The 16,613-nt window shown below is 43.3% G+C and overlaps 1 protein-coding gene across 1 annotated transcript in view; it reads left to right on the forward strand.

The window, feature by feature from the left end:
• adamts3 (ADAM metallopeptidase with thrombospondin type 1 motif, 3) overlaps positions 1 to 16,613 on the forward strand; it is a 217,324-nt gene that overhangs the window by 105,851 nt on the left and 94,860 nt on the right. Inside the window, exons 6-7 of the mRNA XM_080432756.1 lie at positions 9,501 to 9,584; positions 12,102 to 12,258. Of these exons, the coding sequence (XP_080288882.1) occupies positions 9,501 to 9,584; positions 12,102 to 12,258 (241 nt within the window). The remainder of the gene's footprint in view (positions 1 to 9,500; positions 9,585 to 12,101; positions 12,259 to 16,613) is intronic.

A 16,613-nucleotide genomic window follows, 5' to 3' on the forward strand; every position in this document is an offset into this window, starting at 1 on the left:
TACTTTCTTAAACAGATGAGACAAAATAGGAAAATCAAATGAGCACGAGCTAAAACAAATAAGTGTATCGAATAAACAAGATCCAATAAAATAAAACAAGAGTTTGTACAACTAGTTAACAACAATTAGGCAACCTAAGAAAGTCAGGCTGTTAGTGATGTGCGGGTCGGGTTTTTTCATGACCCGCCCCGCCCCGCCACGGCCCGCCACGGAACCCAACCCGCCTAAACCCGCCCCGCGAACCCATATATAAATCTATGGCTCAACCCGCCCGCGACCCGCGGTGGGAAAAAAAAGATAATCATCATCATAATAGCTCAGATTTATATAGAGCTCTTTTAAGTACCCAAAGTCGCTTTAAATGTCTACAGTAGCACAACATTGTCATGGGCTAAATAAACAAGCATGTTGTTCAAAATAGGGTTTTCTTTTCTTTTTCTTTTTTTTTTGAGAGCGGCTGACCCGCTCACCCGCAGCCCGCATAATTGCCTCTGAAATCCTGACTCGACCACCCACGCCGCGGGTTACGGGTCGGCCCGCTCATCACTACAGGCTGTCATTCGAATGAAAATGCCTATTGCCTACAGATGTGTAAAATATAACCACCCCGTGCAGTCTTTTACAGTTATATTTCTATAGGAGCCCCCTTCTGCAATCAAGTTAACAATTAAATTGTAATTTTGGCAGATGTCACAGCTGGTAGTATTTGTCTGCATAACGAGGCCTGCCACGACTCTTAAGTTAACACCACTTTCAACCTAGTGTCCCTGGTGTCCCTATTTTGAGTTTTGAAAAGAGCAAAAATAGCAATAAAACTGTGACGCACTTTGAGATTCAATGCCACAGACACACACAGTGGAGTAAAAGTACAATATTTGCTTCTGAGATGTTAAAGTGTTGAAAATTCTATACTCCAGTACAGTAAAAGTACTTCAAAATTGTACTTAAAGTAATACTAGGTAACGTTTTCAACAAAACTAAAGTTAAATTGTATATCTTTTGCGAGTGGCAAAAGTTTCACAACACCCACTCCGTGAATTTCACCCCCGGAAGCCTTTTATTTATATATTTTCTATTGAACGTGTACGGGGGGGACTTTCCCGGGAAAATGACGTTCCTGGCCAACGTCATGATAGTCCTCAGGAACTACCGCAACGGTTTCCTGTTTGGCCAGGAACTACCGCGCTATTAACAAAAAGGAACCTCACGCTGATTTTAAGATAATGTAGGATTGGAAGATCGAAAAAGAACAGAAAAAGAAAGCACAGCTCATGGTAACTAATGCTCCACTGGCTAAGAGAAACGATCCGTAGATAGTATAAAACAATTAAAAGATCGCTTTTTGAAACGCTTCCGGCTTCCGGTGAAAACGAATGGAATTCTGGGTAATCGAGGACTAGGGAAATTGTATGCAGTGACGGTAGTGACCAGCAGAGGTTGCTAAAAATCGTTATTTGTGATTCTGCATTGTACAACTTTAAGTACAGTACTTGAGTTAATGTACTTTCCACCACTGACCAAGGAGATGGTTGTGGATTATCGCAGGAGCAAGAGGGTCCGTCCGGTCCCTAATGTCATTCATGGGGAAGTGGTGGAGATGGTGGATAGCTACCCTGAGGAGGCTGACGTACTTCGGTATGTGTAACAGCATGCTGCAGATGTTATATCAGTCCGTAATGGCTAGCTCTCTCTCTTCTTTGCGATAGCATGCCGGCGGGCTTACAATAATGGCAGGGACACCAGCAACCTGAACAGGCTGGTCGGGAAACCTAGCTCCCTCCTGCGGGCTAGCCTGGACGGGGGGGGGGGGGAGGAGGTGATGAAGGTGCATATAGCGAGGAATCTGGACCCTATTATGGACAGCCACTCAAATCCCCTTCACTTGGAGATGGCGGGAAGGTTTAGCAGCAGGTGTGATGGTGTGATTCATCTTCCCCACGGGGACAGCCAATTAGACTTAGACAGTCCTTTGTGCTGCTTGCTAGTTATGAAGGTTTATAACGAGGCACACACAATGGTCGCTCAGCTCGGTCAGTAGACTAATTGCTCTGAAACAAGCGGTTCCGTACGGTATGGATACTATTAGACATGCTTACTGGGTGTTTCCTTGAATAAATGCAAGAGTTGCATACTGTGCAAGACAAAGGAAAATGTTCCTTTGTCTTGCACTATGCAAGCTCTTCTGAGGATGTATAGTGTTGTATATCGTATGTTGCATATTTTATTCATTTTTTCCCCCATCTTACTGATGGTGTTGCTTTGACTGTGCTGTCTTTGGTGACTTAATTTCCCTTGTGGGATCAATAAAGGTTGTATCTTATCTCTCCACAATAGTGGTTTCCAACCTTTTTTATTTTCTGCCCCCGTCTTATATCTAACAAAAGCGCAGCCCCCTGCCACATGCACAATCACGTGTGTTTTTGAAATCGTTTGTAAATTTCTTTCTTTTTGCATTTTTCTTCATAATGATGTAGCTACTGTATGTTAAAGGTAACACAAAACTGTTTAAAGGATAAAGCTCCATACTGTACTATAATAGTAATCATTGCTATAGAGTGTTCAGTAAAAGGGTCTCCCTGTCTCAGAAAATACATTATCAGTTGGGTTGCCAATTTTAGCCAATCAGGAGAGAGTACCCATTTTATCAGCTTCAATTTGCTAGTGTTCCACTCTGAAATTTCTTCCACCTCAAAAACATTTCCAGACCCTGAGGTCTTCTTCTTGGGGCTCCTCCTCACCATCCCTCACAGTGTGGCAGCCCCTGCCCTCTGGAACTCTCTCCCCATGGAGATTGGCCAAACTCTTTCAAGTCCGCACTGAAGAGACACTTGTTTACTCAGGCTTTTTGCAAATAGTTTGTTTATTTTTCGTATAGTAAAGCGTCGTTGGGTTTCTGAAAGGCGCTATATAAATTCAAGTTATTATTATCATTTAAAATGTTCCTGCTCATTTGTTTGTGTCATCACTTCTAATTTCACTTGTTTATCCTGTAGCCTATCCTGTGTGAGTTCTCTCTCCTGATTGGATACAATTATTATCCCGACCTGAAAATTAATGTTCTGTTTACTAAAGAGCTGGAGAGACAGGGAGACACCTGTTACTGAACAAACACTCCATAGCAATATCAGAAAACAGAGCTATTTAATACTTAATTGAACCCAAAAAAATCACTAAGTCTACCTTTAACGTTAACATTTTGGACCACCTCCCCCGTAATCTTTGGGACCCCAGTTTGGGAACCACTGCTCCACGGCGCGACAGATACTTTAATAGAGGTCACCAGACCTCGACCAACGCTAGACGTGCGCCCACAGTGCACCGCAATATTCACCATGCCATGCTGTGGCAGTATCATCTCATTTACCATCTCCATTTGCCTCCTGTTCCCTTTTATGTAGGACACACACCGCAGTGTTAAGATGAGGCAGATAAGCCTTCCGAGAGATCACTGGCCCAAAGAACATAATGACACGCAATCACAAAATGACATCTCATCATGTTCCCACTGAGAGCACATGCTTTCAGCTTTGCTGCACCACGTAATTCTCTCTCTTTCTCTCTTCCGAATTTTTTTAAAAGATATCTCAATATGGTCTCAATGTGGTTTTACCCTGGTTAAATAAAGGATACATCTAATAAAAATTAACAGAAATCTGTCGGGCCTGCCCGCCTACCCAGGGCTGTGTCAGTCGTAGGGTGCAGCCGTATAGTGGATTTTAGAAACATGTGTTTCCTTGGCCTACTGGGAGTGTGCTTGCAAAGTTTCACAGTGGTCAGTCCAGCTGTGCCACACACACACACACACACACACACACACACACACACACACACACACACACGCACACACACGCGCGCGCGCACACACACACACACACACACGCACACACACACACACACACACACACACACACACACACACACACACACACACACACTTACAGACCAGGTGAAAGCATGATAAATATGCTTATTGTCTCTCAGACCACGTGCTTGTTGTTGTGAACGAGGTCCTTGGGCATACGGCAGCGCGAGGCGTGCTGTTCGAGGAGCTAATCTGCTCATTGATTTCATTATCAGCCGGGGCGCACTCTCTCTGACTGCATCACTGCTGTCATGCGGCGCTTGTCACTATCACTGCAACAGTTGACTTAAAGTAGATGACCTAATCCATTCGTCTTTTTCAATCTCTTCATCCAGTGGCAAGAGTTAGGCCTACAGTATATATCACGCAATACAGGGTGGTGTGGAGATGCATGGGTGGATATCTGACGGGAGTCAGATATGTCGATGAAAATGCTAATGACATTGAACTGAATGTCAGATTATTGTGTCTTTGCTGCATGTATATCTGCATTCATCTTGACAGTCGGTCGCATGCAGCAAAACCCTCAGTGGAAGGCGGTGCTGAGAAAATGCAACAAATAATGGGTCAAAGTGTTAAAGTAGCTCACCTCACATGTACTTAGGAATGGTATCCGGTGTTGAAATATGTATTAAGTATCAAAAGTACAAGTATCAAAAGTAAAAGTATAAATAAAGACCTTTTCATAGTGTAAAGAAACAAAACAGCCAGACATGTTGTCTACTTCTATTCTACTTCTCTACTTCTCACTACTTTCAGAATAATGTAGCTTTCAAGTAGTTCAGCAATAATTTTTGTAGCTGACACATCAACATACTCTGTACAAGAGCACAAAAGGGGTTTTGAGTGCAGTTCATCCATCACGGACCATCCATTTGTAACTATTTCTGAGTTTTGATGGATTTGGTGGATGTTGTCAATGAAATGATTCTCCTTATCCATCCATTTGCTTGTCTGTGTTAGCTTTCTGTGGATTTTGTCCATCTTCCAGCTTCTCCATCTTCATCCTCTTCAAACACACCATATAGTCAGGGGATATTAAAAAAATCTTGGAATAAATTCCTTACCAAAAAAAATCTTCACCAATGTGTTTGTAAAGGTGTCTAGTAACACATCTCACTGAAATGCAGTTTCCCTAGGAGAATTTGTGACAGCTCCTGAAAGTTGGGGTACCCACCATAACCTTATGCGGGAAAAAATATCAAAATTTAATTCTGTTTTAAGTAGCATGTGAGGGGTCAAACTAGGGTGTTTTTATAATTCTGAATCCATTGCAAGCATTTGTTTTGCACCAAAACCACTCCTTGGGCTAAAAAAGGCCATAGCCATCCTTTTCCAGGTATACTTTTTGTGTAAAAAGCCCATTGAGATTGGGCCGTTTTTAGCCCAAGGAGTGGTTTTGGTGCAAAACAAATGCTTGCAATGGATTCAGAATCATAAAAACACCCTAGTTTGACCCCTCACATGCTACTTAAAACAGAATTAAATTTAGATTTTTTTTCCCTGCATAAGGTTTTGGTGGGTACCCCAACTTTCAGCAGCTGTCAAAAATTCCCCTAGGGAAACTGCATTTCAGTCTTTGTGAGATGTGTTACTAGACACTTTTACAAACACATTGGTGAAGATTTTTTTTGTTAAGGAATTTATTCCAAGATTGGAATTTTTTCTGCTAATATCCCCTGACTAATAAGAGCTTGTGCTCTTATCACCTGGGTGCTAAAAACTAGATGAAAAAAACGTTCATTCATACGAACATGTAAACACTTCACATTGCCAGCCTGCCTCCGATACTCTGCACACAAAGACGCTTCCATGCATTGTTGTACGATGAATAGTGAAAATAGAAGGTTGCGTTGCAATGCGCCGTAAGCTTGTAGATCTGCTATTGTTTCATCAACAGATAGGACCCCCAAGAATCTGTGTAAACATCGCTTAACGTATGTCTCTCGTTGAGGCTTTTGTTTTGTTTCCTCCGGCTTAACGAGCCCCTACAGCTTAACAAGCCCTCTTAACTGTCATGACGACCGTGGCTCCTAGGAGGCCGCAGCAGCGCTGTTGAAATGCCACTTCAACATGAGCTGTCATTTAACCCATTAAGACCGGGAACGCATCACTTTAGATTTCTTTGGCTATTCAAAAATAGCAGATATACAAGCTCATAGCACGGCACTGTGGGTCCATTTTTGAAAAATCGTGAAAAATTTGTGCAAATCTTTGAATATATATATTTTTAAAGCAAATTTTTTTTACTCAAATCTTTGATTCTGGGGATTCTACAAATGTCTTCTAAATCCTAACAGTTTTTTGAAAAAACTTATGTTGTCATAATTTCAGTGGTTCTCAAACTTTTTCATGTCAAGGACCACCCAAAATGTTATGTACAGTATATGGCCGCGGACCCCCATCTCAAAATACTTTGTTCCAGGGACCCCCAGAAGCAAAGATTTGAGTAAAAAAAAATCGCTTTAAAAAATAAATATATATATATTCAAAGATTTGCACAAGCTTTCACAATGTTTTCAAAAATAGCAGATCTACAAGCTCAGATCTACAAGCTCATAAGCTGTGAGCTTGTAGATCTGCTATTTTTGAATAGCCAAAGAAATCTTAAAATGACACAGACGTGTTCGTGGTCTTAGAGGGTTAAGTGGAATGAAATACAGCAGAGGTCTGCACTCTGAATTTAAAAAAAGACTGAATAGGAGAATAGTCATATAAACATCTCACATGGGGACATGCTTAATTGGCACAATTCCTCATTCTCATCACCCCTTAATCAGACTGGAAATATATAGACTTTCATTTTATAATTGAAGTCAGTGGGGCTATAGGATGAAATTCATCCTAGCTACGTCATAGACGACCGTTCAGGTGAACATTGGAGCCACGCCGTTTCCCAAGTGATCTCGAGATCCACATCATCCGATTTTCATCCTATGATTGAGTTGACCCGATTGTCACTTCAGAGAAAGAAGTGTTCTCTTGAAATTGTAGCACATTTGAAGCCAATTTGAAGCCTTACAATTATAGCGCATTGCTATAGACATTACTATCACGTAAGTGGTACAGAGAAAGTGTGGGAAATGTTGAGCTGTCATTTCAGATTGTATAGATTTTTATACACAAAAATAAGTACTTTTCTCTGGTAAGGTATCAAGCTTTCTTCTTCTTCTGAAGTAGCAGTGCAGGAAAAAGTCGTCCTCACTCGAACTCATAACATGACTACACAGTTGACAGCAATGCAAGTGGGGAAAAAAACTAACAATTTGGCTATTCAAAAATAGCAGATCTACAAGCTCATAGCACGGCACCGAGTGCCGTGCTATGAGCTTGTAGATCTGCTATTTTGTGTGGGCTTTTTGGGCCATCTAACTATAATTCCAGTAAGCTCTGAGACCAACCCTGTGAGCCCAACCTGTGAGCCCAAACCTCTGAGCCCTGAGCCCAAAATGTTTCTGCCCGGTTCTCCTCAGTGCCTGGAGCTATTGATCTCAAATTGCGCACAGCCATTGACCATTACCATGTGCATGGAACTGTGAAGCCCGTTTTTCCATTACATCAAATCTCAGCTTATTATTACCGTTTAATTCCAGTAAGCTCTGAGACCAACCCTGTGAGCCCAACCTGTGAGCCCAAACCTCTGAGCCCTGAGCCCAAAATGTTTCTGCCCGGTTCTCAGTGCCTGGAGCTATTGATCTCAAATTGCGCACAGCCATTGACCATTACCATGTGATGGAACATCAAATCTCAGCTTATTATTACCGTTTATGTGTCAAACAATGGCAGATCACGCTGCGCAAGGTTGCCAGGTTTCGCGAGACAAACAAGCAGCAAGGTCTATGAAAACAAGGCCAAACGAAGCGAGCCCTACAAGCAACAAGGTCTATGAAAAGAAGGCCAAACGAAGCACCGTCACACATATACATTGCCTCTTGGAAAACAGCCGCTCTACAAGCTCACAACGCGTCCCCACACCCACCTGCACTTTCACAACCAACGCCAAAACACACTTCCACCAATATTGCCCCTAAACCACTTACAATAGGCGAACATGGCAACACCAAAGTCTGTCACACCATAGACTCCGCCCACTCTGGGCCGGGGCGGGGGGCGGGAGGCGGGAGGGGGCGGGCGAATAACATGCCTATGCCAGGGAGTCACATTTCATTCTACATCGTGGCTCCGTGGTGGTGTGTGTGAGATGATCGCACCACAACTTGGGTCCGCGCCCGTGTATGCGTGGACACGCACGTGCGCATGCACGTTGGGGAGGCACGTGTGACATGTCACAATGTACATTATTTGTGTTTGCGCGATGCCCGTGTGTGTGTGTTCGCGACGGGCCACGGGCCGCAGTACCGTGTGTGTGTGTGTGTGTGTGTGTGTGTGTGAGCGCTCGCAACGGGTCGCGCGCGTGTGTGTGTGTGTTGAACGTGCTTCGCCCAATTTACAATCTCAGCTGTTTATTCGCATTTTTATGTCAAACACAGTCTCAATCAGACAATCTCGCCATGCTTATGATGGCTGGAGAGAGAGAGAGGGGGGAGAGAGAGAGAAAGAGAGGGGGAGAGAGAGAGCTGTGTGTGAGAGTGAGAGAGAGAGTGTGTGCATGAAATGCAATGCAATGCAATCTTTTCGTGCAAAGGTGGTAGCACGTCGCGTTTACGTAAATCTCTCCACCAGAGACACAAAAGTTAATCTCATCTAGCCATTACACCATGTCGACTCTCCGAAAATCTGTACAAGCTAACGATACGACCGTTCCACAATCTCGCCCCTAAACACGGTCGCCCAGGCTCGCACCGAACGGTCTGGGGTGAGCAATCTGCGCCTAATTGTCTCGCCCCTAAACACGGTCGCCCCGTATCGCAACGAATGGTGGAGAGCGTTTCTTTGTTAAGGACGCCCATACATTCTCCACTGTTGAATGTGCACCCTTTACGTGCATATCTGCATGCACATAATTATATTGTTGTTGTTAAGTTGAAATAATAGTTGTACAAGTTGTAATAACAGTGTTGTATAATTATTTTTGCTGTAGTAATCATTTCATTCTAATATAAGTACAATGCATGACAGAATATATGTGTATGTGTGTGTGTGTGTGTGTGTGTGTGTGTGTGTGTGTGTGTGTGTGTGTGTGTGTGTGTGTGTGTGTGTGTGTGTGTGTGTGTATATGCATATATGTATATGTATATATGTATGTATGCACAGTAGGACGTGCAATAACCCCACGTTTGCAACTACTTTTGCCTGCGCACTTCACCGGGTATGGTCTAGTTTAGTGAATGGCAGTGAATGAGTTAAAATATGGAGATACAAGGTTATAATGCCTGACAGCGACGACTTGCGTCATACCCTGGTTTCTCCGAGCTCCACACAATGCAAAAGTGGGCGGACGGGGCCAGTGATAATAGGTGCCGTTAGATTACAGTCCTCTGTACTGCCATGACAACAATAAAACATTCTCCTATGTCTCGCCTCTCCCTCCACAAGAGTGCTAGACATTATGCCAGACGTTAATGAGATGACACTTTTAGTATTCTCTCTGTGACTCATACAGGAGGTTCTTTGAAACAGCTGCTATTTGTGTCTGTTCAGGCTGTTCCTGATGTAGCCTATACTGACTGTGTTTCAGGTCAACGAGATTTACCATGACGACTCGCTGGGCATCCATATGAACGTGGTCCTGGTGAGGATGATCATGCTCGGCTATGCCAAGGTGAGTTCCTCTGCTCCATCTCATGGCACAGCCAGACAATTCCTCCTCTGCATTGTCTGCATATGATGTGCACTGTATTTCAAATTCTAAACTGTCACCAGTGGTGGAAAAAGTACTCAAATGATTTACTTAAGTAAAAGTACCAATACTGCAATATAGAAATACTCTGTTACAAGTGAAAGTCCAGAATTCAACATTTACTTGAGTAAAAGTACAAAAGTATTGGCATCAAAATGTACTTAAAGTACCAAAATTAAAAGTACTAAAATATTTGAAAATAGCCTATGTATAAAAAAGGGCTAAAGTGGTTAATATATGTTTTATAATGTAATAATTTGTACCTGCAAAGTAACTAGTTACTAAAGTTTTCAAATAAATGTAGTGGAGTAAAAGTGAAATATTTGCCTCTGAGATGTAGTGGAGTAGAAGTAAAAGTATTGGAAATTGGAAATACTCAAGTAAGTACAACTACCTAAAGTACAGTACTTAAGTAAATCTACTCAGCTACTTTCCACCACTGACTGTCACTGACCGTCACTGACCACTTAAATCCTATTTTCTACTTTGTTATGTGATGGTGATCTGCTATTTTAGCTATTTTAGAAATATTTGGAAGACTTGTGAAAAATGTAATGGCATGCCCAAAATAGGGACGCCAGGTTGAAAGTGTTTTAAAAAATTGAGTTAGTGTGTAAAAAGTTTTGGAATTGCACAAAAGCACTCAAGGCCAAGGCAAACTGTATTATCCCAGAGGGGTTAATTTGGACAGCTAGCGGTAAATATAATCATCAACCAATCAGCACACACCAATCAACTCACAAATGATACACACAACTTTCAGTTTCCTCTCCACTCACATTTCTGTTAATTGTCACCGCTGTCGTATCCTACTGGCTCACCTGCCAGTGAGGAGCCCCCACCGGGAGGACGTGGAGCCTTTGTCCTACTCCTCCCGCTCGACACTCCCTGCTGACAGGTGCCGCCCCAGCCCGTAGGATTACGTGCAATGACCAATATCACCCTCCCCACCCGGCTTCCCTCCACCCAAACACGGGCCAATTGTGTTTGTCTAGACACTCGACAAATGAGTACTGTCAAAAAATGTGTTTGGCAAAGATCGGCCTCCTGGTGGCGCTATAACAGGCCCATGTGAACAATTTGGGGCAGAGGTTAAGCTCTGGCATCCCGGGAGTGTGTTCGCTGCGATCAAGCCAACGGTGCCGGAAATGAGCTGTTCACAGACACACACACACACACACACACACACACACACACACACACACACACACACACACACACACACACACACACACACACACACACACACACACACACACACACACACACACACGGACGGACAGGGTGCAAAACATAGTCTCGGCCCGGCGGAGACAACAGTGCAATAGGACGTCTACAAATTCCAAATGCCAAATTCCTTCTATACAGAAGAACAGCAACATACTGTACAGGTAGAGAATGGAAACCTTTATCCAGACAGTAAATGAAAGAGAAGGTTAGAGCAGATTCCAATGATGCCGAATAAATGTTCAGTCCTGATTTCTGAAACAGACTGGGTTGATATAATTGCAGCCTTGTGACAGCCGCAAAGAGCGGCGTGAAAAGAATGGTACTCGAGCAGAGATGTTGGAGGAATTTTAATAACAATAACAGCATAGACAGGACATGCACAAACTGCTGCAATCTATATAATTGGGTTTTATATTCTTGCCATTGTTATGTTCTAAACCACATTAATTTAAATTCCCCCAGTGGTGCAGGCCATCAAGGAAAAAAGCCAAGGCAATCTTCAGGTGAAATTTGAAAACAAGTTATTTATTTCAGTAAGGCAACAGACTTACTCAAACAGACCCAAATAAATAACTAAACATTATTTTCTTCACCTGAAGTTTGAGTACCTTGAGTACACACCGTGTGTGTGTGTGTGTGTGTGTGTGTGTGTGTGTGTGTGTGTGTGTGTGTGTGTGTGTGTGTGTGTGTGTGTGTGTGTGTGTGTGTGTGTGTGTGTGTGTGTGTGTGTGTCTTGATAGTCTGCACCACTGGGAGAATTGAAATCACGTGTGACTTACCACACTGTACCTGTCCCACCAAAGATCACCTGTGGAGTGAGACATTGGAGCACTTCCTTCTTTTGTTATCAACTATTATTTATATCATTCAGCATGCAGCCTTGGTTTGATCACAGCTTACTTACTTTCATCCGCAAGATCCTGAGTGTTCATTTAACTCTGACCTATTATAGATTTTCCAGGGTAGTCTTTGTTAATACACAGTAAAATCATCTGTGTTCATATTGCCGTTTGTAACTCTGAGAGTGTACAAAAGTAACCCGTAAGGGTCCATTTGGTTCCTTCTGTACACTCTCAGAGTTACATTAACACTCAGGATTTTAACCTTTTTTCTTTTTTTTTGCTAAAGTCTGCTGTTGGGAGGTCAGTGGGAGTTTAGACATGTGTCTAAAACGTGTCTTCCCTTGCCTTCCTCTTTACGCCTCGTAAGTCCATCAGCCTCATCGAGCGAGGCAACCCGTCACGGAGCCTGGAGAACGTGTGCCGCTGGGCATTCGTGCAGCAGAAGGCCGACCCTGAACACTCGGAGCACCACGACCACGCCATCTTTCTCACCCGCCAAGGGTTCGGTCCCACCGGCATGCAGGGTAAGAGCCAAGAGGACACACATGCATTAAATTGTAAAGTTCAGACACATCTTCCACATAACCCTAATGGTATCGGACATTTCATGAAAAGGTAAAATGTTAAAGCCTCAGTCTGCAATTTCTTCAACTGTTTGGCTATATGAAGAACAGCACGAACATAAGTTTAGAATGATAAAATATTCCTTTAATCCCTACACAATATCAGGTGCTTCAGTGGGTAATGTAATGTCAGGTGTGTCGTGTCATTTGTTATTCACAAAACACTACAGTGGTTTCTGTCGCGTGAAATCTGCTGCCTGATTCATATGCGTGTGTGTGTGTGTGTGTGTGTGTGTGTGTGTGTGTGTGTGTGTGTGTGTGTGTGTGTGTGTGTGTGTGTGTGTGTGTGTGTGTGTGTGTGTGTGTGTGTGTGTGTGTATGTGTATATTTACTGTACATATTGCTGTTTTTCTGTGGCTGCAAATGAGCTGTGACGTACTCCACTGACCTATTTTGAGTGAGTAACTGAAACCAAGTAAGAAACCAACAATGTGATGGTGCTAATTAAGTGCTGGTAAACAATGGAACAAGCCATTGTTCCATTGTATTGAGGAGGTGCTGACCACGGGAGATATATATAACTGTTGCAAAGAAAAGAGGTCGCACAGCTTGTAGCCACGATGCCATAACTTTTTATAATTTTATTTTACCAACGTTTCGACACAATATACAATATACTGTAGGTCTTCTTCAGGGTATGATTAAGTGCTAATTAATTGCTGCACATTGGTTTATTTACTCTCAGTGGCGTAAACACACTTTTTTCCGCATGGGTTTTCAGATCAAAAGGGCCCCCCTGGACTGTCTTGTCAACGGGGGGGGCCCCGTAGTTCTGTCTTCTTTCACTTTCTCCACGCCATTTGGTGCTAAGAGGAACTGAAAAAAAATACAAATCCTCGCCAGCAGGGGGGCCTTCTTGCGGTGAAATCCTGCGTATGGGTTTTCATATTACGCCACTGTGTACTCTGGTTGTCTATCTGCAACTGTGTGCAACATCAGTGAACCACGCAGCTTCAGTGTGGATACCATGGTTCCAGCCCAGGGAATCTGGGTTCGACCGATATTTGTTATCTCCGTCAGACCAAAATGCCTGAATGGGGAAATTACAGTACAGTAAGTTTTCACCCCTGTCTGTGTGTGTTTCTGTGTACAGTTAATCACGCACACCGCTGGACCGATCGGAGTGAAACTTTGCATGCACACTCCCAGTAAGGGCAAGAAAGAACCTCCACTTTTCAATTTTCAAATAGAGGCTATGCGCGTGACATCATCGTACCCGGAAGTTATGCAGGAATGCCTACTGAGTGGCAAAAAAAACTACTTTTTGGCCTTGACAGCCCATACAATCAGATAGGAATTTTCTGTTTGGATGTAAAAAACATCCAAACAGAAAATTCCTATCTGATTGTATTAAACAACGTTAAACTCACCAACATGGCAGCTGCAGTGGTGGCTTATCCAACAGGCTTGAGGTGCTGAAGCACAGGGCACCAACCTTGGGGGGGGGGGGGCACCAAACGGCGTGAAAAAAAAAAGAAACGCTGAAAAACGCAGAAATTTAGAAGCAGGGCTCCGCGCATCATCATAAAAATCCACCGTAGTCATGTTATGAGATACTTTGTCAATAAATCCTGTGCAGGTTGCAGGTGATTATTTTTCTAAGTGTCGGAGTTTCGCTCGTTTTCAATACCGCAACATCCTGCTGCTCAATGTATTGCCAATTTGCCACTCGGTCTAGATGAGGGGGGGCGTGTCCCGGTGGCAAAGTGATGCATGTGCATACTCTCTATTGGCCTCATGATAGCCGTATTACAGGCCGCTTCACGTTTTGACCTATAATCCTTGAACTCTAGGTTGTGCAATCAAAAATAAATGTCTGTGCTTTCCTTGGATCATGACCTAACTTTTTTCCTTACTGGATTATTATTTTTAATTATTGGTCCACATCAAAAAGAGAGCTAGGCCTAATCCCATACAGGACATGAATGTATTGATCTGTATTATAGATTTTTAACCAGCAGTTGTCTGCTCCATGTCACTTAATAGCATCCCAGGGCTTAATCTCAAATTAATGGCACTCAAGTGTGACGGGAACAGCTTGGAGCCGTAGGGAATTTCACAATGTGCAGCAGATATTGACATGTTGCCCTCCTCCTGCCTGTGTTCGCCACAGCAGCCCAATCCAAACAATAAACACATTGTGACAGCAGGTACACAATCTTTATACGGAAACCATGTATGTCCAGGAAAAAATAACCTCTGTTCCAATGTAGTTATTATTTAGTCACAAGCTCTTGACAATACTTTTCATTGGTTAAATATTTATAAAACCCACAGACACACATGACCACTTTCACTTTCACTTTAACCCATTAAGACCTGAAGCCGATTCTACATGTCTCCTAAATCTCAACAGTGTTCTCAGTGGTGCTCAATCTTTTTCATGTCAAGGACCCCCAAAATGTATATGTACTTGGCCACAGACCCCCATCAAAATATTTTATTCCAGAAGCAAAGATTTTAGTTAAAAATGTTATAAATATATATTCCAAGATTTGCACACATTTTCACGATTTAAAAAAAATAGCTCGGTGCCGCGCTATGAGCTTGTACATCTGCTATTTTAGAATAGCCAAAGTGTAAAATAATGCTTTTTAGCTCAAATCAAAAAGTGACACAGATGCGTTCCAGGTCTTGATGGGTTAATAGCAAACATAGAAGATCTACAAGCTTGCGACGCATTGTGAGCTTGTAGATCAGGTAATTTTTTCCTACTTTTGTGTGACACTGTAATATGACAATGTAGGGCATATAGATGATACAAGGTTTCTGCCTGACAGCAGCAATAGACGCAGGACTCTAACTGATTCTAATTGATTTGTGGACTCTTGGGACCTTAATTCAATCAGCGTGCCTTGGACCTGGGCTGTACGTGTGCTCTTAGCACAGGTTCAACCTGCATTTGTTTGTGTACCATTCCGTGTTTGTGAGAAGTAATGAGAGAGGAGACACAACAGGAGGGAGCACATTCAATTAACATTTTTACTGCGGAGGAATGCAGAAGCTCAATTGCTTTGCATTAGCACATGCACGACAGGCGTCGACCGCCGCGCGTCTGCCACGCATCTCCCACGCATCTCCCACGCATCTCGCCATCCACTTCCATTCTACTGTATGAAAGAAAGGGGGCGGAGCGTCCATAGAATGACAGTGGATGGGGAGAGACCTGGCAGATGTTCGGCTGTCGGACGCCCAGTGGTGGCTTATCCAACAGGCTTGAGGTGCTGAAGCACAGGGCACCAACCCTTGGAGGGCACCAAACGGCGTGAAAAAAAAAAGAATCAGAAAAACGCCGAAATGTAGAGCGTCCTCTTTTTTTCCGCGCTGCACCCTCCGCGTTGACAAAACCGTCCCGGGGGGCACCAAACCGTGTCCTCACTGCACCCCCACCCCGTTGACAAAACGGTGCCGGGGGGCACCAAACCGGGTCCATATCACCATATCTACTGTATATAAAATCGATATATTGCCCAGCCCTATTTATCCCAGTTCAGACCAAAGATTTGCAACGTGCAACCACTTGCAACAGAATCCCTAAAGCTGTTGTTTGCAACATTTTTAAACGGGAAAGACAACAACCTCCGGGTGCTGAGCTGCAATTTATTGCCATTTCCAAAGCAACAGTTTTGTCACTGTCCGTCCGGGCTATGAGATGATCAGAATGCTTTGCAACTTGTAGCGGCGTGAAGTTGAATCTTCGCGCCGCTACAACTTTACTCTGAAACTGTTTTGCAACGGTTTCGTCATGAAATCTGTCTGAACTAGATTATTACATACCTGTGGTATGTTCAACAGACAAGGTTGAGCCAGTTTCCACACTGGCAAATGTTGTTAACTAGAGGTTTGGGTCACTATACGCAGACCTCACATCTAGAGTTCAGGCCATTACACGGCCCTCACACTATGCCGATCCGACCAATATGTCTGAGTCATATGTCGAGGGATTTGTCAGAGTACCTGTTGTGTTGTACCCGTATGTCTGTGTGCCTTTTTTGGACATATATGGACATCTCTGTATCTGTCTACCTGTGTCCCTTTTATGCCCATATATGGAGATCCCTGATGTCATTAGTATATGCCGATAGCCTGTATATTGGCATGCCCATATATAAGGCCTATTGGGTTGGATTAGCGGTTTTAATATAGGACTAGAGGTTTGGCCCTCACATTTAGAGTTGGAGCCGCTACGTGGCCTTCACTCACACCTATACAGTACGTCGCACCGCCGATCCCACCGATATGACCGAGTCATAGTG

The sequence above is a fragment of the Gymnoscopelus braueri genome (assembly GCF_963280865.1).
Source record: "Gymnoscopelus braueri genome assembly, chromosome: 7".
Lineage (NCBI taxonomy): Eukaryota > Metazoa > Chordata > Actinopteri > Myctophiformes > Myctophidae > Gymnoscopelus > Gymnoscopelus braueri.